The sequence below is a fragment of the Leptopilina heterotoma genome, unplaced genomic scaffold (assembly GCF_015476425.1).
Source record: "Leptopilina heterotoma isolate Lh14 unplaced genomic scaffold, ASM1547642v1 Lhet_362, whole genome shotgun sequence".
Taxonomy (NCBI): Eukaryota; Metazoa; Arthropoda; class Insecta; order Hymenoptera; family Figitidae; genus Leptopilina; species Leptopilina heterotoma.
Window position 1 is genome coordinate 516,057 of NW_025111043.1, and position 25,467 is coordinate 541,523.

Here is a 25,467-nt window from a genome sequence, read left to right on the forward strand (position 1 = left end):
AGGTGTGATCACGTCACTACTGTCATGCGCAGCGACCGTAACCTGACGTCAAAGTGATCCAACATTTCTAGGTTACAAGAAGCACGTGTAGCACGGTTCAGTTCTTTGGACAATTTTGTTTATATCAGTGGTGCGATCATTAATTGCTATATGCATTTTAATTATTTATCAATTTCCAAAGTATGCAATTCATGTATAATCACTTAATAATTAGTTAATTAATTTTTAATGAATTACTAATTAATTAATAAAAAATATATATAAATAAATAAAATCATTAACATTATAATCTAATAATTTAATAATTAAAATAAGTAATTTTAAATTAATAATACTGTTTATTATTATTATTATTATTATTATTATTATAAATGTTTATATTTTAATTCAGTAACTTATCTAAATAAATATAATTTATGATTCACTTTATCGAAAAGAGATATATGCGGGTAACATGAAATTTTCTCCATAGCGATTGCGTAGCCGAGAGGCTTAGTATAAATGCGTGCGATTTTAGGTTGCGTTAGATATAAGTTAGGTAGGGTTCGAAACTGTATAGATGTTAAGATTTTCCGATATGTTAAGTTGTTAATTGTAAGTAAGAATGTGAAAAAAAAGTAAAACTTATGAATAATGAATAATAATACACATGCAGAGTGTTAATTACTTGAAAAAATATTTTTTGAACGCACTGATTATTTTATTTTAATTTATTAAAATAAAACGAGACAATATAGCTCTCTACACCAGCATTTTTTTTCGTCACGGCGTGGACAGACGCGCAGGCGCGCCGGCATTCGTTTCGCCCGTCGGTGTGAGGCGCGTCATTGTGTGGGTACGGATTACTACTTTTACGAGTAAAAATCTTTACCGAAATAGTAATAATTGCTCTGATTCGTAATAAAAGTTGCTTCGCTCAGAGTATTAATTGCTCGGGACATTTTAAATATTACTCGGCTTTTAATAAAATTTAGATTCCTTGAAGTAAATTATACTTTTTCAAAAAAGTAAAAATCGTTTGAATACGAAGCAAAAGTTACTATTTTTCGAGCAGTTTCAAAATTACTACTTAAAAGTAGTAATTTTTCATCGAAAATAGTATAATTATTACTATTTATTTTTCTCCGTGTAAAAAAATATAATTTATAATTATTTCCAGGTGGTCAAGTTGACAAAGTTTATGATCAACGATTGAAAAAGACATAGTGACCTTAAAATAGAACACATATTTACGAAACCCAAAATGATGGATTTAATATGGCGACTTTTTAATCCCCATATTAGAATTGCCATTTAAAATTTTTAAATCTGGCATTAAATTCTAAATTAGTGACACTAAAAACCCCTGAGTTAACACTTTTAGACAACTTTTAAAGTTGCCTCTATTAAACTTTTAATCGACTTTTAAAAAATTTGGTCGCCAATTAAATCCAATAGGATTTAAAGTAATAAAATTTTAATATAATTATTTTGCTGGTCTTCCAAAGCAAAATTCTCTGATTTTTAAAGACTTAAAAAAATTATTACACCAGAGAAAGGTAGATTTATCTCAGAGCCAAGTAGAAGTTTGTTTATTACAAATAAATTTTATTTAATTATTTGAAACGAATAAATTTATTTAATTTAAATACAAATTTTATTTCATCCTAAAAGGATTTTATTTGTGACAAATAAAGTTTTTTCTTGAAACAAATAAATATGCCTAAGACATGAAAGATCCAAATTAATTTTTTTAATTATGAAAAACAATATTTTGTAAATATAAAGTTCAGATTAACACTGCAAAATTTGGTGTCTCAAAATTAGTTTCTGTTGTAAACCTGTTTCAAATATGATACACAAGACATCTCAAGTATTTTAAATAGGGGAGAGTAGGGCAAAATGGGGTAGGGGAGACTAGGTGCAGTTGTTACAATTTTGATAAAAACAATTACTATGATTAGAGTTAAACTCCAATTTGTTTGGTCACACGATTAAATCGAAGGTATATTATCTAGTTTTAATAAAAGGCCATAAATGATTTAGCTCTATATCTATTATTTAATTAACTAGAATCATTTAAGTGACAGCGTGTAAATTGTAACAACTGCACAAAGTGAATGTCGGTTGTTACAATACCAAAAATCATCTATAACATTTTTAAATTGAAAACAAATAATTTTTTATAACCATTTTTATTAATTATTTATAATTTTTGGCTCAACGTAATAGTACGTGACAGTTCCATACACGGAAAAAATAAATTCTGTAAGAATTCCTGAATTTGTTCCATAATTGAGGATTTGTGCAAAGTTCCAGAAATTTTTAGAAAGTCAATGTAAGTATATCTGAATTGTTCCGAACTAATTACGAAACGGTTTTTGTGAGACTTTCAAAATCAGCAATGTAAATAAATTCCTGGAGAAATACAGGACTGGTCTATAATATTATCGAAATTTTGTCGTAGAAATTATATTTCTTCTAAAATAGTATTTACAAGCGTCTAATCAAGGAGAACTCCAGTTTAAATTTCATAATAATTCCCGAACTTCATCGAAAGAAAAGATGTGACGACCCCGTTTCTCACAAGCGCTGAATAAAAGTAAAGTCTAGTATATAAGAGACTTCCCAGGTCCCTACAACCAGCGTGCGATTCAATGCGTCGTGTATTTGCGTTTATTTGTGTATAAATTATGTGTGAGTTAGAATATATGTAAGTAGCTATAAGTGTATTAAGTATGTATGTATGTGTGTGTATCCTCCTCAACCAATCACAGTTCGCCTTGCTTGACGAATGTCGATCAAGTATATATGCGTATACACAACTTCTTTTTTTTATTTTCTTTGCTACGGAATTGTTCCGGAACTATTCTGTAGCCCTTATAAGAGCTTCTTCATATATGAAGCGACCCTCTGAATTTTTCCCGAACTCATCGGAAGTTCTACCGTCCAAACTATCTGAAATACTCAGCCGCTACATTTCGTAAAAACTATCACATAAATACCGAGTTCTTACCATACAATTCCTGAATATCTATTTTGAAAGTTCGACATTTCTTCCAAATAACAGCTCTATAATAATTACCGACTTTTGCTCATATCCTCAATTTCGGAACGAATTCAGGAACTATTTCCGAATTATTTTTTTCCGTGTAGAGATGGCAGCATTAATATTGTTTTGAAATGAAAGAAACTTAAAAAAGTTTATATTTCATTAATTTTGAAGATTAATTTAGAAAAACCATGAGATTTTTCATATAAAATGAGTGTGATTACATTTTTGACAAATATTTTACATTTCAAACGAATCTGCTGAATTTTTTTTCTGCCTATTTTTTTACTTGTAAAGCTTGCATATAATTTTTAAACATATTGCAGTAAGTTCGTACATAAAAAATAAACATTTTTCTCTTTGGAACCCCATCTCTATAACTAACTGTTTCTGAGATATTCCATTTGTAACAACTGCACAGCGTAACAACCGCACCTAGTCTCTCCTACCTTTTTGAAATTGGCTGTTTACAGAGAACCAAACAAATAAACCGATTCAATCGCGCCGTAAATAGCACTTTTACCCTATATTAAAATTGAATTGATTAAAATACTGAACTTATTAAACTTGATAAAAATAAAAATATTCTTACAGCAAATCGGATTTTAAAAAAATCATTATTTTTATAAGTTCTGCTTTTTAAGGAAAGAAAAATGAAATTCCAAAACAACTAATAAATGTAATAAAAAAAAGAAGAGTTTTAAAAATAAATTTTTATTTTCAGCGACGGCGGTGGAAGGTCAGGAGTTTATTTAGCGATTGATGCAAATATGGAACTATCTGAGGAAGAAGATACATTTGACGTGTTTGGATATTTAAAGAAACTTAAGAAGAGTCGAAAAGGACTGATTGAAAATCTGGTATGTAACCTATTCGATAATTTTAATCACACTAAATAATCAAAGCAAGCATTTGTTTTTTAAAAAGTGGAAAAATAAATAACAAAAGAAAGTGTATAGCCTATTATTATATTTTTAAATTTAATGAAAATTTTACTTAATTTTATATCGAAACATCCAACCTTCTTTATACTTCAAAAGGCCTTTATAACTCTATCATCCTCTCACTCTCCGTATCGTTTCAACATAACTAAAAGCTTTCTCTCATTTAATTTTAAATTTTTCGCGTATTAAAAAAAATTTTTTAGGGAAAAAGTTAGCTTATTCTACAACACGATTCTTAATATTTTCGCAATTAAAATATTTTTATCACTTACCCTACTTTCATTAGAAACAAATAATCCTCAAATAATGTTTGATTTATTTATTCACATGAATATTTATTCTGATATTAGAAAATAAATAAATAATTAAAAAAAAACATCTTATGATGGGATTTCGTTTATAATTTACAGGAACAGTACAAATTTATATACGACACCTTGGAGGAGTTTGTGATATGTGGTGCGTCGTGGTTTCCGGTCTCGGAACTGTCGCAACGTTTGAAGCAAAAGAGCATAAAAAATCCGATAACCAAGATGAATGAGTATCAGAGGGAATATCAGCAAATATGTAAGCAAACACCGCGATTTACAATAGGTGACTGTGCTGGGGGACATCGTGCCGACAATAGAGAGAAAAATAGAGATGTACTTGTCGTTCCACGTACGTTTAATGTTTTATTAATTATTTCATAGTCCCAAGTGCGAAAAACAACACGGCCCAATAATGGCCTAGTATTGGCAAAGTTGGCACCAAGTCTTGGCAGACAATATTGGGCCGTCTCTTGTGGTGACCCAATATTGTCCGCCATTGCTTCCCTAGTATTGGCAATATGCGGAAAATAATACAAATAATTATGTTTTTCAATTAATTTATAATATTTATACGGCTTTATTCCTTAACTTAAACGCAATCTTACAAACATTTGAAAAATTTTTACTGCTTGTTGGGTTCGATACCTCAACCTGACGAAGCCTAACACTCTGTCTACTGTGCTACGTCCCAATATTATCAATTATAATTTACCGTGATAGATAAAAAATTTTAGCCATTAACGTGCCATTACTAGACCAAACTTCGTGCCATTATTGATAATTATAATTTTCCATCAAAGATACATAATTCTAGCCATTAATGTGCCATTACTGGTCCGAGCTACGTCCCAATATTGACAATTATAATTTGCCATCATAGATGGAAAATTTTAGCCATTATTGGGCTTTGCTACGTCGCATTACTGGCAATTAAAATTTAACTTCAATGATACAAAATTTTTGCCATTACCCAGGTGCGAATTATTGGTCGGCCCAACTTAGTTAGACAATGGTCGGGTTGATACAGTAGGACCAGCTGTTGGCACCTAAGTTGGGCCATCTATGGATGAACGTTTTGACGACCGTGGGCATGAATGGTCAGGCTGACTTTGGCAACCATAGTCGGCCCAACTGTGTCAGCCATTGATCGGCCGACTTGATCTATACGCAGGTTGGCCCGACCATTGTCAAACAAAGTTGGACCTTCTATGAATGCCAAAGTTTTGCCGGCCGTGAGAACTTTGTCATTAAAGATACAAAATTTGTGACATCAATGTGCTATTACTGAGCCGAGCTTCGTCCTATCACTGGCAATTATATTTTGTCATTAAAGATTCAACAACCTAGCTGTGAACGCGTCATTACTGGGCCGAGATTAGGGATATTTTTGAAAAATTAGAATATCTGACAATCGGTGACATCATTGGCCCAGTAATGGGACGTTTTGAACACCAGTACTGGCCCAGTAACTATTGACAATTCTCGGCAGACATTACTGGACCAATAAAAGGCCGTTTTTGCAGTCTTGGCATTTCGCACTTGGGGTGCTTGTTTATAAATAAATACAATATTTTTCAAAACAACTTGAATTAACTTTTTTTGCACATACTTCACAGCTGACAACTTCCGACCATATCTACAAAGTTTTCAGGGAAATATTTATACCGACTACATAAATGCCGTCTTCGTTGACGTGAGTATAATCTTGACCTATTTTATCATCTCAAGTCGCACCCTCCTTTTTATTATTGCTGACAAACAAATTTCTCTGCACATTTTATTTTGAATTTTTTTCATTCTCTTTACATAATCCTATACATATATATATTTTCTTCTGTCGTCTCACAAGTATTTGAAAAAAATGCATATGAATAATGAATTTCTTGAAATATGTTAAAATATAGAAAATAAAAGTATATGAATGATTTTGATTTAATTAAAAGTTGCTCAATTTAAAGTGTTTATAAACTAGGTACAGGAAATTTTTTAAATATTTATACGGAATGAAAAAAATTTAATAAATGAAAATACCAGCAACAGTGATGGCACTAATGGTTGGAAACAAACATTTTACGTTTTATAAATTGGATATGAGAAAGACTATTATTCAGAATGATCAATAATTTGTAGCATTTTTATTGATTTACCACTTTAAAATATTAATGAAAAATTACAGAAAAACCTTTCAAAAAGGATTATATTTTATAAAGGATAGAACTTGGATTTTTTTCGTTTTTCTGTCTTGTCAGCACACATGAATTTGACCCTGGTGGAATTTTTTAATTAAATACCTCTAAACTAGAATTTCTTTAAAAAACTATTTTTCATCTATTGATAGTTTGAATATTTGAATGTATTGTACGTCACAAAAAATAGATTTAAATCCAGGCAAATAAAAATCATTACTTTTTTCAAATATCTAATTTTTTGTTCAATAAATTACATTTTTGGAGAATCCCGAAACGTATCTTTTTTTGGTTAGAACAATTCGGCAATTGTACTTTTTGTCAAGGTTGGCCCACCATTTATGATATGAATTTGACAGATACTTTTTAAATAAATATACAAATAAACATTGGCACACACACACATTTTGCCAAAGATATTAGAATAATAATAATAAATCCTATAAATTCTGTTCATTATTTCATTAAGTTAGTTTGTAACTCTTTACAAGTTGTAAACAATAAAGGATAAATTTTTCGTAACGCTAAAAATGTTATTCTATTTTTTAACGGTAAGGCTCTTTGAAGTTCACACATGGGCCGACCTTGACTATAAGGGCCATCCTTGACTACATATTTTTTTGAAATCTTTATAACTTTTTCATTTTAAAACTAATAAATTTACTCTGTTCAGCAAGTGTTCCTATTAAATATAACTTTCTAACAATACACTTCAATTGACCAAATTGATTTTAAAAAAAAGTTATAAACAAAAGTCAAAAGATGAGCCGACCTTGACTATGTTCCCTTACTATTTTTATAAACATTTTGTTAAAAAAATTTAACCACCTTGTAACTGTCATTGTGGAAGATGAACACTAAGTAACAAATGAATTATCTTATGTGAAGTTTATATGGCACTTAAATTTATAATTAAGAAATAATAAAATAAATAATAAAATAGCTAATTATGATAATTATTTATTTAAAAATTTTCTTCACCAATATTAATATTTATTTCCAAAATTAATACTACTTTACATTTTTATTTATTTTTATAATTCTTATTGTTTATTACTATAACCCATAATATTAATAATCATAAAATCAGAGCTGGGTAAAATGGTTCTTTATTTCTATTTAAAATACAAAATGCCAAATAGATTCATAAAACCTATTTAAAATGTAAAATGGAAAATAGTTGTCTGTTTCTTATTTAAAATCAAAATGCAAAATATGTATTTGAAATAGGTTAATATAAAATGCAAAATGGTTTTTAAAAAATTTTTATTATAAGATCTAGAGTATCCTGACAGTTCGAAAATTTTTTAATTTTAATATGCTTGTTTGCTTTTAAAAGCAATTCCCACATAGCACAACATTTTTCAGTAAGTTTGCAGCAAGTTCGCGGTGCAAAGTTCGGAGGTTTGCATGGAAAGTTTGCAGCAAAGTTTATGGACGTATAAAAATGTCTGTCCGATTTAAAGTTTGCAATGCAAACTTGCTACAAGTTTTCACGGAAAACTTACAAATAATTTTATAGCAAACTTGAGAATAATTTGCCGCAAACTTTCTAAAAAATCTCAACGTTAACGTATCTCAACTGTCATAGAAAACTAATGCGCAGACATTTAAGTTTAACTTTGCCATGCAAATTTTCAGCAAGTTTGCATTGCAAACTTTAAATCGGGCAGACATTTTTATACATCCATAAACTTTGCTGCAAACTTGACATGCAAACTTCCGAACTTTGCACCGCAAACTTGCTGCAAACTTTCTGAAAAATGTTGTGCTATATGGGTTGCTTTTCAAAAATGTCGTCTCCCATGGACCTTTTTTTGAACGTAAAATCATTCCAGCGTGGCTGAAAAGTCGTTTGACAGGAGCCGATGATGGAAGGATTGTATTGTACTTACAAAAAAGATCTTTGATTTTTGATAACGCATTAAGGGTCTGTCCAGTCCCACGGCGGCGTGAAAAAGGAAAATGAAAAGCGTTTAGCCAATAAAAACATTCGATTCAAAGGAAATAAGAAGATTTTCATTGTAGCATAAGTTCCTATTATCTAACGCTTTCCGCTTTCACGCTGCCATGGGGGTGGACCTTTAATTGAAAGGTTTTAATTCAGCAGTGAAAATTTGCATTACTATTGAATAGTACTGAAAATGGAAATGGAATTTTAAATGGAAAATAGGTTGTAAATCTATTTAAAATAGAAAATGCAAAATGGTTGTTTCATTTCTATTTGAAATATAAAATAGAAAATGCCATTTTTCATTTCAAATAGGTATTTCAAATAGATTCATTTCAAATATTTACCCAGCTCTGCATAAAATATACATATTGGCAATTAAAAATGGCGGATGCAATATGATGGACGACAAAATTAAAATAAAAAAATTTTGTCGTTCGCTATATTGGATCCGACATTTTAAATTTCAAAAATCTAATATCATATGCGTAATCAGCGACCCCAAAAACTCCCGAGTAACAATTTTCAAGCAAATCCATTTGATTTTTTATTTTCTCTTCCGCCATATTGGATCCGCCATTTTGAATTTTAAAAATTTGATATAAAATTTGTGATCAGCAACACCAAATACATTTTTGTCTTTTTTACAAAATGCAAATAAGAAAACATTTAAATCATTCGATTGGATTCTGCTTATTATATGGTGATGAATAAGTATGTATAACTTTTGTTTTACTTCGAATTTTTTAATAAAATTTTAGGAGAGTATTCTTGACACTGTAAGAAATCCGAAAATAAATAAAATCGATTTTTTTCATATTTTGAACTGCAATGTCTCCTTTAAATTTTAGGATTTAAACGCATTTACTATGTGACATATTTAAAATAGCGACTTAACAATTTTTTCATTTTTACTTTTATATTCCAGCACCATATAACCACTGTTTTATATTTATGCTTCATATTTTGTATTATACACTACCGTCCACGAGTATCAGGACGATTACAAGCGACTCTATGAAAAAACATGCCATCACTTTTTTAATCATATCTCGGAAATAAGAGGAGATACAAAAAAAACTTATATAAGGTTAGAAAGCTTATTAAATTCTGCGTAAAATAAGCCGTCTTTGAAGTCATTTCGTTATCTATATTTTTTGAGTTGTAGAGTGAGAAGGAAATAAAAATAATTATCAAATTTTCTCATTTTTGTCTCTTGACTTCAACTTCTTTAAAAATCTAGAAAAATTTAGATAAAATTTTTCTAAAAACACAGAAATCTTTGTTAGAATTTCAGCTTTAAAATAAGCCTTCGAAAATTAAAAAAGATTACTCCGTCTTCGATATATCATTAAAAATGTGAAGCCGAGTTTCGACGATTGGTGCATTGGATTTAACTGTGACGACTTGATTCTAGCTTCGCGGGGCTGCGAATGGGAGAGAAAACAGGGAAGGATTTATGCTAGGGAATAATAAATAATGATGTTTCACGAGTAATATAAAGAAACTCGAAAGTTTATCGTTCCCAGCATGAATTCGTACCTGCTTTCTCTCTCATTCGCAGTAGTGTTCTAAGTCGGTTACACGGAGAGAAAGAAAAGTAAGCGGCTCTACCTGTCGGTAGAGCGGTTGCGTTAAATGCGAAACAGCCGTTCAACTTGAGGTTAAGCACGCTGCTTACACTCGAGGGGAGAACGGTTCTCCTTTTTGGGGAAAGCGGGTACACTTTTTGGAAAGTAAGCGGCTCTATTTGTGTGGAGAAGAGAACCGATACTCCTCAAAAAGTATAACCGTTCGACGTTTTCGGCGCTACTGCTGTGCTTTATAAAGGGAAAACAGCGCTCTCTTGACAAATCAAACGGCTCACTTTTTTTTCTCTCCGTGTATATTACCCAGAGAATATTACCGAGAACGAGAATATTACCGAGAATATAACCGACGATTAAATTCTCTGAGAATTTAAGAGAATGTGACATAACCTCACTTTTGTCATTACACTGTGGTAAATTCGATTGTCCGACGTTGTGTTTTTATTTAGTAGTTGTTATTTTGTTTATTAAAGTGGCTATATATTTAAAGATTTAAAAAATGACAAAACCAAAGAGTGTAAAATGGAAATATTTTAAAACCAATGAATACAAAAACAATTAAATTCTTCTGTAAATTTTGTAAACAAGAATATGCCACAAATGCTATATATTAAAGGTACTTGCACAGCTCTACTGACTGCAGGTTGTCATGGTAACACATAAGAGCAAGAGAGTCAGAAAATTTAAATTAAATGGTTTTTCTCTCTTACTCTCGCAGCAGAGCTGACAGAGAGCCTTTATTCACAAATAATTTCAAAATATTTATTTAAAAAATTTTTTAATTCATTATATATAATGTTAAATATAATCCTTATTCTTTATTTATATATGTGACGCTCCACGAGAAAAGGGACCTTATTTACTCTTGTCATAAGGTCCCTTTTCTTGTGGAGCGTCACATATTTTCAAAAGTATCTAAACTTTTATTCGTATTAAGTTACGCATATTTTATAAACCTTATAAATGCAAATGACATTAAGTTTATAACTTAAAAAATATGTGGTTTTACTTTTTTTATTTACATTATATAACTTAAAGAATTCTTTTAGATAAAAGTAATTATCGCAATTGTGATGAAATATATGTATTTATATTAATAAAAATAATAAATATACATTATTTAAATAAATAAACTTAAATTCTCAATATTCTCTTAAATTCTCTTAAAAAAATTAAATTACCGTAATTTCTTTAGGAAAATTACCCCAACTTAAATTCTCGAGAATTTAAGAACACCAATTCGCAGCCGCGCGAAGCCAGAATCGAGTTGTCAGAGTTGAATTTCAATGCACCAATCGGTCGAAACACGGCTTCACATTTTTAATGATATACACAGGCACACAAAAAAATAAAAAAGTCAAAACCCAGAGGTTACACCCCCCTTTCCCCATGTTTTTGGGGTCGCTGAAACCGAATATGACCATGAAAATTTTTTTTCATCGGCCATTTTCCCGCTACCACTCCCTTACACCTGCTCCCGGGGGTTGGAATTTCAGTTTTAAAAAAAGTGGAGTAGGGTGTCTATTCCTATGTTTTTTGGGTGGCTAAAACCAAAAAAGACTACCAAAAACAAATTCTTCCCTCCATTAACCCCCTACAACCCCCTTAACACCCGAAAGGTGGGTGGTCGAAATTCGAATTTTCACGAAAAGTCGATTACGATGTCTAAACCTACGTTTTTTGGGTCGCTGAAACCAAAAAAGATTCCCTAAATCAAATCCTTTCCACCCCGATCCCCTACAACCCCCTGTAATAATTTTTTTCAAATAAAACGAACCGATTTTTGGGAGATTGAAAATTAAATATTAATTATCAAAAATTATTGCAGGGGGTTGTAGGATGTTGAGGGTGGAAAGGATTTGATTTTGTTAGTCTTTTTTGGTTTCGGAGACCCAAAAAACGTAGGTTTAGACACCGTAATCGACTTTTCGTGAAAATTCGAATTTCGACCCCCCACCTTTCGGGTGTTAAGGGGGTTGTAGGGGATTAAGGGAGGAAAGAATTTGTTTTTGGTAGTCTTTTTTGGTTTTAGCGACCCAAAAAACATAGGAATAGACACCCTACTCCACTTTTTTTTAAACTGAAATTCCAACCCCCGGGAGCAGGTGTAAGGGGGTGGTAGCGGGAAAATGGCCGATGAAAAAAAATTTTCATGGTCTTATTCGGTTTCAGCGACCCCAAAAACATGGGGATAGGGGGGTGTGACCTCTGGGTTTTGACTTTTTTATTTTTTTGTGTGCCTGTGTATATCGAAGCCAGATTAATCTTTTTTAATTTTCGAAGGCTTTTTTTAAAGCTAAAATTCTAACGAAGATTTATGTGTTTTTAAAAAACTTTTATCTAAATTTTTTTAGATTTTTGAAATGTTGATGTCAAGAGACAAAAATGAGAAAATTTGATAATTATTTTTATTTGTTTCTCACTCTACAACTCAAAAAATAATTAACGAAATGACTTCAAAGACGGCTTATTTTACGCAGAATTTAATAAAGCATTTTAACCGTATTTAAGTTTTTTTGTATCTCCTTTTATTTCTGAGATATGATTAAAAAAGTGATGGCTTGTTTTTTTATAAAGTTGCGTGTAATCCTCCTGATACTCGTGGACGGTAGTGTAAATAAATTCATTTATTAGAGTCAATTAATTATTTAATTGACCCAATTAAGATTTATTTGATTTAAATAAATGTGATTCAAATAATTCAAGTTATTTGAAGCAAATAAATATTTATTAGATCCAAATAAAAATTACACGGAAAGAAAAAGTCCGTCAATCATTAATAGACTAGTATATTACTTTGAGACGGGACACAAAATCATTGAATGGATAACATACTTTGAGTCACAATCAGTGACGAGTTGCTTGCTAAAATTTAGAAAACTGTCATCTATATATAAAACTCGTTCACTAAAATTTAGAAAACTGTCTATTAAATTTTCTATGACTATCAAAAGCATTCAAAAAATTCAACTTCTTTCAGAATTATCCCTAATTTTAGACACTATTTGGTACAGAATGAACACATTTTTTTCGTTGCACAGTTCCGATATTTTATTTACACTCTTAGACGCTTAAGACCAACTCATTTTCGCACTTATAATAACTACACGTAGAAACGCACACTTATAACACTTTAAGTTTAGAAGCGAACTGTTCTTATATACCAAATAACAAAATTTTTCACAACTTGTGAGAAATGATTTTGCACTAATAACTACTTTTTAATTAGCGAGAAATATAAAAGAAAATATATTTTCATCGAGGTCAATTTCTAGACGCAATTCAACTGCAAATTATTAGTTAAGTTAAATATTCACATTACACATAATAGTATATAGGGATATGTATAGCAGACAGCAAAAACACATGGACTATAGAGAAACCGGAAGAAATGCGCATCGGTACACTGCGCAACAATGCGCTAGTGAAGAGCGCCGATTTAGAATACGAGTCAACTAACGTTTCACAAACTTTCACTAATGATTCGTAAACATTCAAACAGCCATTGATAACAATTCAGCATTAAATCTAAAACAATTGGTCACATACTGGAATTCTAATCAATCCATGACTCGTTTTCAATCGTTAAGTAAAGTTAAGTAACCATCAACGGAAAAAGAGTCCCGTCTCAAAGTAATATACTAATCCATTAATGGTTGACGGACTTTTTCTTTCCGTGTATTTAAATCAAATAAATATTTTTCAAAGTGCCTTCATGATTCGAATTTTATTTTACATTATACAAATAACAATACTCTTGGTGTGTTTTATAGTCAACGTACATCTATTGACAATAATTATAAATAAACAATAAGACGTGTACAAATTTTTTTTTCAGTTTTAAGTTTTATTCTTCACTTATTTGTTACCTGAACAACTATTAAAAATTACAGTTAAATTCAACATTACAAATTCGAGGGATGAATATCACACAGGGTAAATTTTACCCTACCTTATGCTCGCCGTGTTAAGGGTAACATAGCTGAAAAATCTTGTACAAGATCATTGTGTACAACCTACACAAGATCAGCAAGTGAACTTGTACAAGAAATTGGAACAAAGAACATGAACAAGAACGTGTACAAGAACATGCACGTGTACATTCTTGAGTGGCTTTTGAGTTCGAGAACATCTAGGCGAACATGCACCTGTTCATGCACATCTTCGTGTGTGTATTAAAAAACCGTTGTTTTTAGGTTTAAAATTTAAGAAAATTTTAAGAAAATTTTTAGTTATAATCAAAAGAAGTCTCTGACTGAAGTTGCAAAAAACTACTGCGCAGCTGTAAAACACTTAGAAAACTACTGCGCAGCCTTTAAAGTATTTGAATGATCATGCACATGAACATGAACCAGTCAAAGTTATACACACACGAACTTGTGCATGAACATGTGCATGTTCGCCTAGATGTTCTCGAACTCAAAAGCCACTCAAGAATATACACTGCAAAAAGAAGTATCTTAATTTAACCCTTTAACACCCGAGAAAAACATAGAAAATATATAAACTAATGAGATGCCATTCCTAAGGTTTTCGGGGGCGCTGATTACAAATTTGATGTCAAATTGACATTTTGACAGTTGACATCTGTCAAAACAACTGTCAACTTTTATAAAACTGATTTATTTTTTATAAAAAAGACTTTAAAAGGGTTTTCGGGGTCGCTGATTACGAATTTCATGTGAAATTGACAATTTTACAGTTGACAGCTGTCAAACGAACTGTCAACTTTTGCATTACTGATTTATTTTGTTTAAGAAGACTCCATAAAGGGTTTTCGGGGTCGCTGATTACGAATTTGATGTCAGATTGACATTTTGACAGTTGACAGCTGTCAAAACAACTGTCAACTTTTGTAAAACTGATTTATTTTTTATAAAAAAGACTTTAAAAGGGTTTTCGGGGTCGCTGTTTACGAATTTGATGTGAAATTGACAATTTGACAGTTGTCAGCTGTCAAGCCAACTGTCAAATTTTGTAAAACTGATTTATTTTGTTTAAGAAGACTCCATAATGGGTTTTCGGGGTCGCTGATTACGAATTTGTTGTCAGATTGACATTTTGACAGTTGACAGCTGTCAAACCAACTGTCAAATTTTGTAAAACTGGTTCACTTTTTATAAAAAAGACTCCAAAATAGTTTTCGAGGTCGCTGATTACGAATTTGACGTCAAATTAACAATTTGACAGTTGGAAGCTGTCAAACCAACTGTTAATTTTTAAAAGAAGTAATTTTGTTTATGCAAAAGTGTCTATAAAATCAGCAAAAATTATACGATTTATAATTATTACAAGAGTTGTGTTAAAATAGAGCACACGGAAAAAAAACGTACGTGAAATTTTCATTGACTCGGTACTTGACTTTTGGATACGACACAAAATACTAGAAACAGTCTAGTACTTTTGCATGAGAGTTTCAAAAGCAGTCAATAAAAATTTCTAGTACCTTGCTTGAGAATTTCATTGACTTTCAAAAAAATTGTAAAATAAAAAAAATAATTTCTACTTGTTCACACAGTTTTTCTGAAATTCACTCATTCATTCACATATTTGGATAATTAGTCACACAAACAAAGAACAATTATTGTATCACTTTTCGACGTTCAACAACACTTATGAACTAACCTATAACACACACATATATTCGCGTATAACTTAAATATAAACACACACTTAACACTTAAAAGTACTTATCGAATTGTTCTTATATATGTACCACCTGGTAAAATTTTTCACGACTTCTGAGACATGCTATTTCACTGAAAACTGAGACTTACATAACATTCTGTTTTGTGAGAAACACAAAATAAAAAATATTTTTTTGAAAGTCAATTCTTGAAGACAAACATATATTAACACTATTTGTTTTTCATAAAATAATAGTATATTCACATCTGAAATTAACACAAATGGAAACAGACGATCAGCTGGCATTTACCTTTGGTAGAAACGCGCAACGCACACTGCGCATGATCTACAGAATTTTCAAGCGCAGTCAACTAATCTTTCACGTACTTTATAAAACTGAACAAATGACTTTTCGTTAAAATTTAAAAAACACTGTTTCCCATACTAGTACTACAATAACTCTAGAACTTTTTTATATTTTCTAATCAAAAGTATATGATACAGTCTTGTATTTTGTGTCCTATCCAAAAGTCAAGCACTTTCAAGGAAGGATTCACGTACTTTTTTTCTGTGTACAGGCGAAGATTCACCAAAAAAATCTAACGCATCTTTATCAGAACCTCGAAGGTGATGTGGAGTACTGTTCACAAACAAAATTATTATTTTTTTCTTTGTTATTATGCCAGTATTGTCTGCGTATTGTCAATTGGATATCAAACTCGTAATCAGCCATGTAAAAACCCTTTTACGGACATTTTTAAATAAACCAAATTACTTCTTATAAAATTGACAATTATATCAAATGTCAACTGTTAAATCATTAATTTGAGTTCAAATTCGAAATCTGCGACCCTAAAAACCTTTTTTCGTCACTTTTTTTAAAGAGAAATCAGTCTTATAAAAGCTGACAGTTGGTTTAACAGCTGTCAATTGTCAAAATGTAAATTTGATATCAAATTCGTAATCAGCGACCCCGAAAACCCTTTACGGAGTCTTTTTTATAAAAAATAAATCAGTAATGCAAAAGTTGACAGTTCTTCTGACAGCTGTCAACTGTCAAAATGTCAATTTGACATCAAATTCGTAATCAGCGACCCCAAAAACCTTAAGGAACTTTTTCTTTCTTTTTATTAATTTTTTAATGTTCGGATAATGTAAGACAATTTTGCTACGAAGTTTGCGCCATCTTGAATACGCCATTTTTAAATTTTTGCGAATTTTTCAAAATGGCGACGATATTTGTATTCAGTGGTTCAAAACACGTGACAGGAGGAAATAATTAGTGTCAGTGCAGAAATATACGAGTTAAAGGAATGAGAAAATAATAATAGTGAGTGTAAAAATGAAACTTTAAGAAAAAAAGGTAAGTTGAAATGTCAAATATGAGTCCAATGCGGCGTAGGCTGCTTTCAATGCGGTACACAATCGGTACATAGTGCAAGTGGCCAGTAGAGGGCAGAAGCAAGCAGAGCGAATCGAGCGAACACAGTGACCCAGCTGACATATGATTTGCATTACATTACTTTCCAATTTTTTACTTTATAACCACGTTTCTGCATGAATCTAAACAATATTTTCGATTTTTGTAATTTAGAAGATGCTTACCAATTGTACGTTGGCAGATTTAGTGAAAAGTGTCTGTGTACGGAGACAAATGTGTTAGAAAATGTTTGTTTACCTATTTCACGCCATTCAAACCAGTCAAAGTTGCTTTTGCTGTGGCGCATTGAAATCAGCCTATGCCGCATTGGGCCCATATTTGACAGTTCAACTTACCTTTTTTTCTTAAAATTTCATTTTCACACTCACTATTATTATTTTCTCATTCCTTTAACTCGCATATTTCTCCACTGACACTAATTATTTCCTCCTGTCACGTATTTTCGTTTTTTTAAAGCTTAAAACTGGCACCGCATTGGGACCCCTTGATTTCCGTATTCACCACGACACCCAATGCGGTAATTCGCGAATACCGCATTGACAGGTTGGCACTCGCAATGCGGAATCCCGTACCTCCCAATACTTTTTTTTACAGGGTTCAAAAAATTTTTTGACTTCAGCGTCTGTACATCTCTGTTTAAAAAATTTGATAGAAATGGAAAGAAAAAAATCTCTTTCCATTTCAATCGTGTTTCTGAATCCAAAATTTTCAACAATTGCAATCAGTTTCTATCACATACTTTTAATAGAAAATCTATCCAAATCAATACTTTGTCTATCCGAAAATTGTCCCATGTTGTCCCACTGATTTCAAAGAAAGTCCTATCAAATTCTATCAAAAGTGATTATTAAAAATTGTTTCCAATCCAATACGATTTTTTGATTTAAATTCTATTAAATCCTATATCGAAAAATAACAGAAAGTTCTTTCCTATTGTATCCAAGGTGGTTACAATTGAAAACATACGTTTTGAAAAAAAATATTTGTGGAAAAAATAATAAAAGATTCTTATGACCATTAATAACATTATATTCTTAGCACACTCCAAACATACAAACATTTTAATTAAACTGGAAGAATTAAATTAAAACTTGTACCCTATGGGAATCGAACCCCGCACCTATGACCTATCTATCTAAACGCTTAACGACCGCGGCTATCGAATCGACGTGAGAAATATTTTTCGACCTGTCTATATAAACTGCAACTTTGAAAAACGTAAGTTTATGTAAAATATTATAATTTTTGTAAGTACCTATAAAAATACAAGCAGAAATTAAAATATTTATAGAGATTTGCAATATATGCTATTATGTTAAAAATATTAATTAAATATTTAATAAATTTTTGCTCAAATGTCATTTGACCGCTTTGTAATTTTTTGCAAATATTTGCAAAAAATAACATTAAGCGAAATAAAAAACAGAAAATTCGTAAAAATTAAAATTCGCAAAATGACTAGGTCAGACCAGCTCAACTGTGTTAAAAGAATTTCGTTGATTTTCTAAAATGTTAAAACTTTTATGAAAATCTGTAGTTTACAACAAAACAATAAAACACTTTCAACCGTTTTTTTGAAATTTTAAATTTTTGTCATTTTTTGTTGCATTAACAAAATATTACAAAATTTAAAAAAAATTAATAACTCAAAAGCCGTTTACAATAAATTAATGAAACTTACACTATTTACACAAAATTGTTCACTCTATTAAAAGAAAATATTTGCATGATTGTAAATTTAAAAATTGCACATTTTTAATAACAATTTTATAAACAATTTAAATTATTTATGTTTTCTACCGCTCCTGTTGCAATGAAACTCATAGGAAGTATACTCAGTAGTCTCTTCTTGAAACCCAAAAAAAAATTTTTGTATTTTCAATTTGGAATGTACATAACGAATTTTTTATTAAAAACGCGCGTCTACTCCACAATGGGAAAAATTTGATTGTCGTGGAAAATTCAGTCTAGAAGTTACAAATATTATTTGTTTTTAATAATTTTTTTTAAAATGAAAGTTTATAAAATTGTGCACCCATCAGATTAAATCTGATATCTTAACTTTAAAAAATATTAATGCTACGCATTTGTTAACTAATATTTTGGAATTTTTTTTCTCTTTTGTTCATATATATTGTTAAATAAAAAAAATTAGTTAACAGTTTTCGAAATTCTACCGCCACAGATCGGTGCGCAATTTTACGAACTTTCATTTAAAAAAAAATTAAAAACAAATAATATTTGTAACCTCTAAACTGAATTTTCTACAACAATCAACTTTTTCCCACTGTGGAGTTGGCGCGCGTTTTTAATAAAAAAATTCGTTATGTACATTTTCCAAATTGAAAATACCAAAATTTTTTTTTGGGTTTCAAGAAGAGACTACTGAGTATACTTCCTATGAGTTTCATTGTAACAGGAGCGGTAGAAAACATAAATAATTCAAATTGTTAATAAAATTGTTATTAAAAATATGGAATTTTTAAATTTACAATCATGCAAATATTTTCTTTTAAAAGAGTGAACAATTTTGTGTAAATAGTGCAAGTTTCATTATTTTAGTGTAAACGGCTTTTGAGTTATTAATTTTTTTTAAATTTTGTAATATTTTGTTAATGCAAAAAAAATAACAAAAATTTAAAATTTCAAAAAAACGGATAAATTGTTTTATTGTGAACTACAGATTTTCATAAAAGTTTTAACATTTTAGAAAATCAACGAAATTTTTTTAACACAGTTGACCTGGTCTGACCCTACTATTGACAAAATTACAAATAGCAACAGTAACAAATTCATAAAAATATCAATTCCAGAAATGCAAATTCGCAAAAATAAAATTTGCAAAACAACAATTAGCAGAATTAATTATTCATAACAGAGCAGTTTTGCAAAAAATAACAATTAGCAAAAGTATCTAACAATTTGTAAAACTGTCAATTGCGAAGAATGTAAGTTTGCAAAAATAACAAATTTGCAAAATAACAGTTAACTAAAATATATATTTGTAAAAATGTAAATTTGCAATAATAATTCTTTGCAAAAATAACAATTGGCGAAAATGACAATTTTATGAATTCTAATTCGCGATTAATCAAACTCTTTAAATTTAAACTTGAAATTCCAAATAGAATGCATCCTCGATTCAAAATTAAACCAAGATGACATTAATCCTTCACTGTGCTATATAAATTTGGAGTTGGAAATTCCAAACTCAAGCTTGTTCATTTTTAATTTGACATGACAAGTGAAATTCCATGTGAAAGGAGTTTAATAGGTATTTCATCAAAACTCATAGATAGAGAGTTATAAGACGTTTCAGATAATAGGATTTGATAGAAAATGTATCCAAATCATTGATAGAGAAATGTTGGATTTTCATGTTGAAAGAATTTGATAGGTACCCAGTAAACGAAAACTAATTCAAATGAATTAAAAATAATTCACAAAGAGCTTTCGTGAATCCCGCTTTGTGACAAATACGAATTGGAGCCATGATGCAATTTTCCTGAATTCGTGAAACTGTATTTGAACTTCCGAACCTTCTATCCGTACCAATTCACTGGACAAGTTTTGAGCCTTTAATTTTTTTCAATTCGTTAGCACGAATTCAATGCATTCCTTGGCCATTTCTTTCGAATGCGAATTCGGTTGGACAAATTGGTACATATTGAATTAAATTCAATTGAATATACAAAGAGCTTGAGTGAATCCTGCTTTGTTACAAATACGAATTGGAGCCTACCAAAAATGTTAATTCGTTTCAATTCATTTGAATTAGTTTTTTTTTACTGGGTATTCAATCAAAACTCATTGATAGAAAACTATAAGATATCTAGGGTCATAGGATTTGATAGAATTTGTATCCAAATCTTTTGATAGAGAAATAATGAATTTTCATGTGGAAAGAATTTGATAGATATTTAATCAAAACTCATGAATAGAAAACTATAAGAATTTTCGACTCATAGAATTTGATAGAATTTGTATCCAAATCTTGGATAGAGAAATATTAGATTTTCATTTGGAAAGAATTTGATAGATATTCAATCAAAACTCATGGATAGAAAACTATAAGAATTTTCGACTCATAGAATTTGATGGAATTTGTATCCAAATCTTAGATAGAGAAATATTAGATTTTCATTTGGAAAGAATTTGATAGATATTCAATCAAAACTCATGGATAGAAAATTATAAGATTTTTCGACTCATAGAATTTGATAGAATTCGTATCCACTCTTGATAGTAAAATATTGAATTTTAGTATATTATTAACTTTGATAGATAATACATCAAAACTTATGATAGGAATGGATTTAATTTTCTACTTTGGATAGAAGTGGATTGGATTTTCAATATTTGATTAAATTGGATTCGATTTTTAAGGAGTGAAGGAAGAAAATTCTATCAAATCCTATCCATTTTAATAATTTTTTTAAACAGGGATGAGCTAACTGACTTTTTAAAACAATTTTTCCGATTTGCATAAACATTTTATTATTCTTTTATATTAAAAAAATTTTTTTATTGTTCTTTTTAATTTTTTTGTTGATACCTGGACCGATTCTGAGGAAATCAAGTCCAACCCGGTTAAAAATATTAATATTTAAAAAAGTTACAGTAGTTTTTGTAAGTGGGACATATATGTCCCGCAGGCGTTAAAGGGTTAAGATATTTTGTAGTCATTTTTAAGATATTTTGGTAGACACTTTTTAGTTACTTGAAACATCTTAATTTAATATGTTAAAAGTATCTTCGTACACATTTTCTGTGGTATTTTTGGGGCAAAAAGTTTTGAGGTTAACTATGGACTCTTATGGAAAACACTTTATGTATCTTAGTTTTTAGTAACTTACACTTATGGCGCATCTTACGATTCTCAAGTAACTTATCGCTAAACATCTTATTGCAACAGAAGCATCTTAATTTAAGATACTTTAAAGAACTTACAAAAGTATCTTACTTTTCTAAGATGGAAGAAATATCTTCATCACTTAAGATGTAAGATACCATTTTTCCATCTTACATCTTATTTTAAGATATCAAAAATAGATAGATACTGCCTATTTTTGCAGTGTACAAGTGCATGTTCTTGTACACGTTCTTGTTCATGTTCTTTGTTCCAATTTCTTTGACAAGTTCACTTGCTAATCTTGTGTAGGTTCGGGTCAATATTTTCCTGTACATGGTCTTGTGCAACATCGTGTACACGATCTTGTACACGACTTTTCAGCTGGGGACACTCCATCAGAAATATCACAATTTGCATGGGTCTTCGGATTATTCTGTAATTTTGTGAAATTGTTATATTTGATAAGAAAAATAAATGTACCAATGGATTTTTCAAAATTTTCAAAATTGTGGAAGTTACGCCATATTGCATTTTTTGATAAGATTTTTTTTTAAATGCTGAGATTGTCAACTTAGCGCCACTAACAAAGTATACTTTGCAGGTGCACAGTACCCCACATGAAATCAATAATATACTCAAAAATCGGTCCCGTCCCAGTAAACGAAAACTAATTGAAATGAATTAAAAAGAATTCACAAAGAGCTTTCGTGAATCCCGCTTTGTGACAAATACGAATTGGAGCCATGATGCAATTTTCCTGAATTCGTGAAACTGTATTGAACTTCCGAACCTTCTATCCGTACCAATTCACTGGACAAGTTTTGAGCCTTTAATTTTTTTCAATTCGTTAGCACGAATTCAATGCATTCCTTGGCCATTTCTTTCGAATGCGAATTCGTTTGGACAAATTGGTACATATTGAATTAAATTCAATTGAATATACAAAGAGCTTGAGTGAATCCCGCTTTGTAACAAATACGAATTGGAGCCTACCAAAAATGTTAATTCGTTTCAATTCATTTGAATTAGTTTTTTTTTACTGGGGTGCATAGTAAATCAATTAAAAAAAAATTCTTTACTGTATTTTTGTAAAATAATAAGGTAAATGTCCCAATTTGTAGGTCTTAATGGACAGTTCCAAAAGTAACCAATAATGACGTTTTGTAAATTTAAACTGTCAATAATAAGGAATTTAGTAGGTATTTAATTAGGTAATTTTTTACAAGAAAATGTAACTTTTTTAGGGATACACAAAACCACGAGAATATATTGTAACGGAATGGCCACTCCGTCACACGTGTGGTGAATTTTGGTCTTTGGTTTATGATTATGAATGCGCGGCAGTCGTGGTTTTATGTGTACCACCTCAGGGATCAACTAATTTCCCCACATTTTGGCCAGAAGGTAGACATTCCAAGAAATACGGACCAGTTTTCACGATAGATCACATCAGTCATAATCATTACACCAACATTAAAACATGGGTAAGCTTGTTCAATATAAAATGAAATATAATAATGATTCCTTTTACAATATGAAATTATTTCGAAAATACTTACTATAATTTACAGGTATTTAGGATAAACAAGAAAATTGTTTCACTAACGGAACTAATGGCAGGCGTAAAGGCGCCGCCAAAGACTGTGCAACTATTTCAATTAACTTGTTGGCCAATGGGACATAAGGTGCCAACATCAACAAATAGTCTTGTTGAATTGATGAATATGGTGGAGAGATGGAGACAGAGGACAGTTTATGGACCCGTTGCAGTTGTCTCGCCTGATGGTAGAAGTCGTGTTGGGGTTTATTGTGCAGCCAATGCCTGTATAGAACAAGTTATTCAGCACGGCGAAGTTGACATTTTCCAAGCAGTTAAAACTGTACGCAGGCATCGACCTCAACTCGTGGAAAACATGGTAATACTCTCTCTTAAAATATTTTCTATTATCTGCGTTTTATTTGAAAGTTAAATTACAAACCATTTTTAATGTGATATTTTACTTCGCAGAATAGACCTTATTTTCTTTTCGCAATTGCTCGTTTGACAATCCAAAGTTAGATTCCTGAATTATCGATATTTGTCAGGTTTGATTTTACTTCCATCGTCGGTAACTGAATTCGCTATTAGAATTTTTAATTGTATTACAAGAATTTAAAAATTAAAAGAACCTTATAAATTATTTTCCATGAGAAATTTATAATGTGAAGTAAGTTTTGATTTCATGTTTTGCAAAACTTTTCTCATTACTCGACCGAGAACTCTTGGTACTCTTCGTCAACTTGATTGTAGCTTCAAAGGAAGTTTGTGTTTACTTGGTTACCATAAACTATATAGTCTTGACCAAGCTTCAAAACTTGTTTACATTTGAGTCTAATTAATATAAACTATTTCACCTTTGAAACATTCTAAAAACATTTATCACCTTCATACAATATTCATCATGTGGATAATTGAAATTATACACTACATTTTCTCAAGTATTGTGTTTATTCAGTTTTGAAGTTACATTTTCCGATTATATTAATTATACGTTTGCTGAATAATAATGAAAATTTCTCATTATTCAGAGAAACTAAAAATAAATTTAATAATATTCGCCAAAATTTAAACATTACGATATTTTAAATTTTTAGCTAAAGCTGTCGTTAGAAGTGCAGTTTTTTTTTGATTTAATGGCTTTTTGCAAAGCAGATAGCCAAAACACAAATGCAGTTTTAAAATTGTCTAATCGTTACTAAGCACACTCTAGTGCTATAATTTGAGAGGGAGGGGGACTCCCTACCCTGATATGGACGCTCACGCGCGCACACATGTACACGGGAACAAATTTTGACTGTACTTGACTGCGTGAAATCGCCATGCACGCAAATTGTCATACTGGAAATTTGTTCACTGATATTATCGGCCCTATAGGATTGCGTTCCAAATTCCACCCGAGAGCACCAAAGTGCACTTTTCATTTACTTTGGCAAGTTCCGCCTACTTTCTTGATTCACTTCACGGGTGCTCCCGGGTGGAATTTGGAACTCAGCCCAGGAAAAAATATATACCCTCCATGCTCTCCGTGTTAAAAATTTTGTTTACATAGTTTTTTGGTTATGTACCAAATTGATAATGACAATAAAACAATAGTAAAATGAGTTGTTTTATAATAAATTGCATGTAAAGTTATAAGGTCATGGTCCCAATTATGGAACGCTTTTTAAGCTACCCTGTAAAAAAAAAGAATTGGGTGGTCCGGGATTTCGAATTGGGATGTCGTTTCTTGAATTCGAGAAAACGACTTTTTCGAATTGGACTGATTTCTGAATTCAGAAATGTATGGTTCCGCGATCAACCCAATTCGACAGATATTTTAAAGATGAAAATAAAGAGTTTAACACTTCACTGGACATTGAACAGTAGTTAATTGAGACGGTGCACGTTATTCACGTAGGTGAATACATTTCTTTAAGCAATAATGTTAATTTTCAATAAAATAGAGAGAATTAAAAATTTGATGTGGTCTTTGTTTACAATAGAAAAAGTTTTCT

The 25,467-nt window shown here is 30.6% G+C and overlaps 1 protein-coding gene across 1 annotated transcript in view; it reads left to right on the top strand.

Moving 5' to 3' along the window:
* Positions 1 to 25,467, top strand: part of LOC122505668 (receptor-type tyrosine-protein phosphatase U) — a 592,942-nt gene that overhangs the window by 502,467 nt on the left and 65,008 nt on the right. The window contains exons 9-13 of the mRNA XM_043617444.1: positions 3,756 to 3,891; positions 4,386 to 4,635; positions 5,903 to 5,979; positions 23,178 to 23,417; positions 23,505 to 23,849. Coding sequence (XP_043473379.1) covers positions 3,756 to 3,891; positions 4,386 to 4,635; positions 5,903 to 5,979; positions 23,178 to 23,417; positions 23,505 to 23,849 — 1,048 coding nt within the window. The remainder of the gene's footprint in view (positions 1 to 3,755; positions 3,892 to 4,385; positions 4,636 to 5,902; positions 5,980 to 23,177; positions 23,418 to 23,504; positions 23,850 to 25,467) is intronic.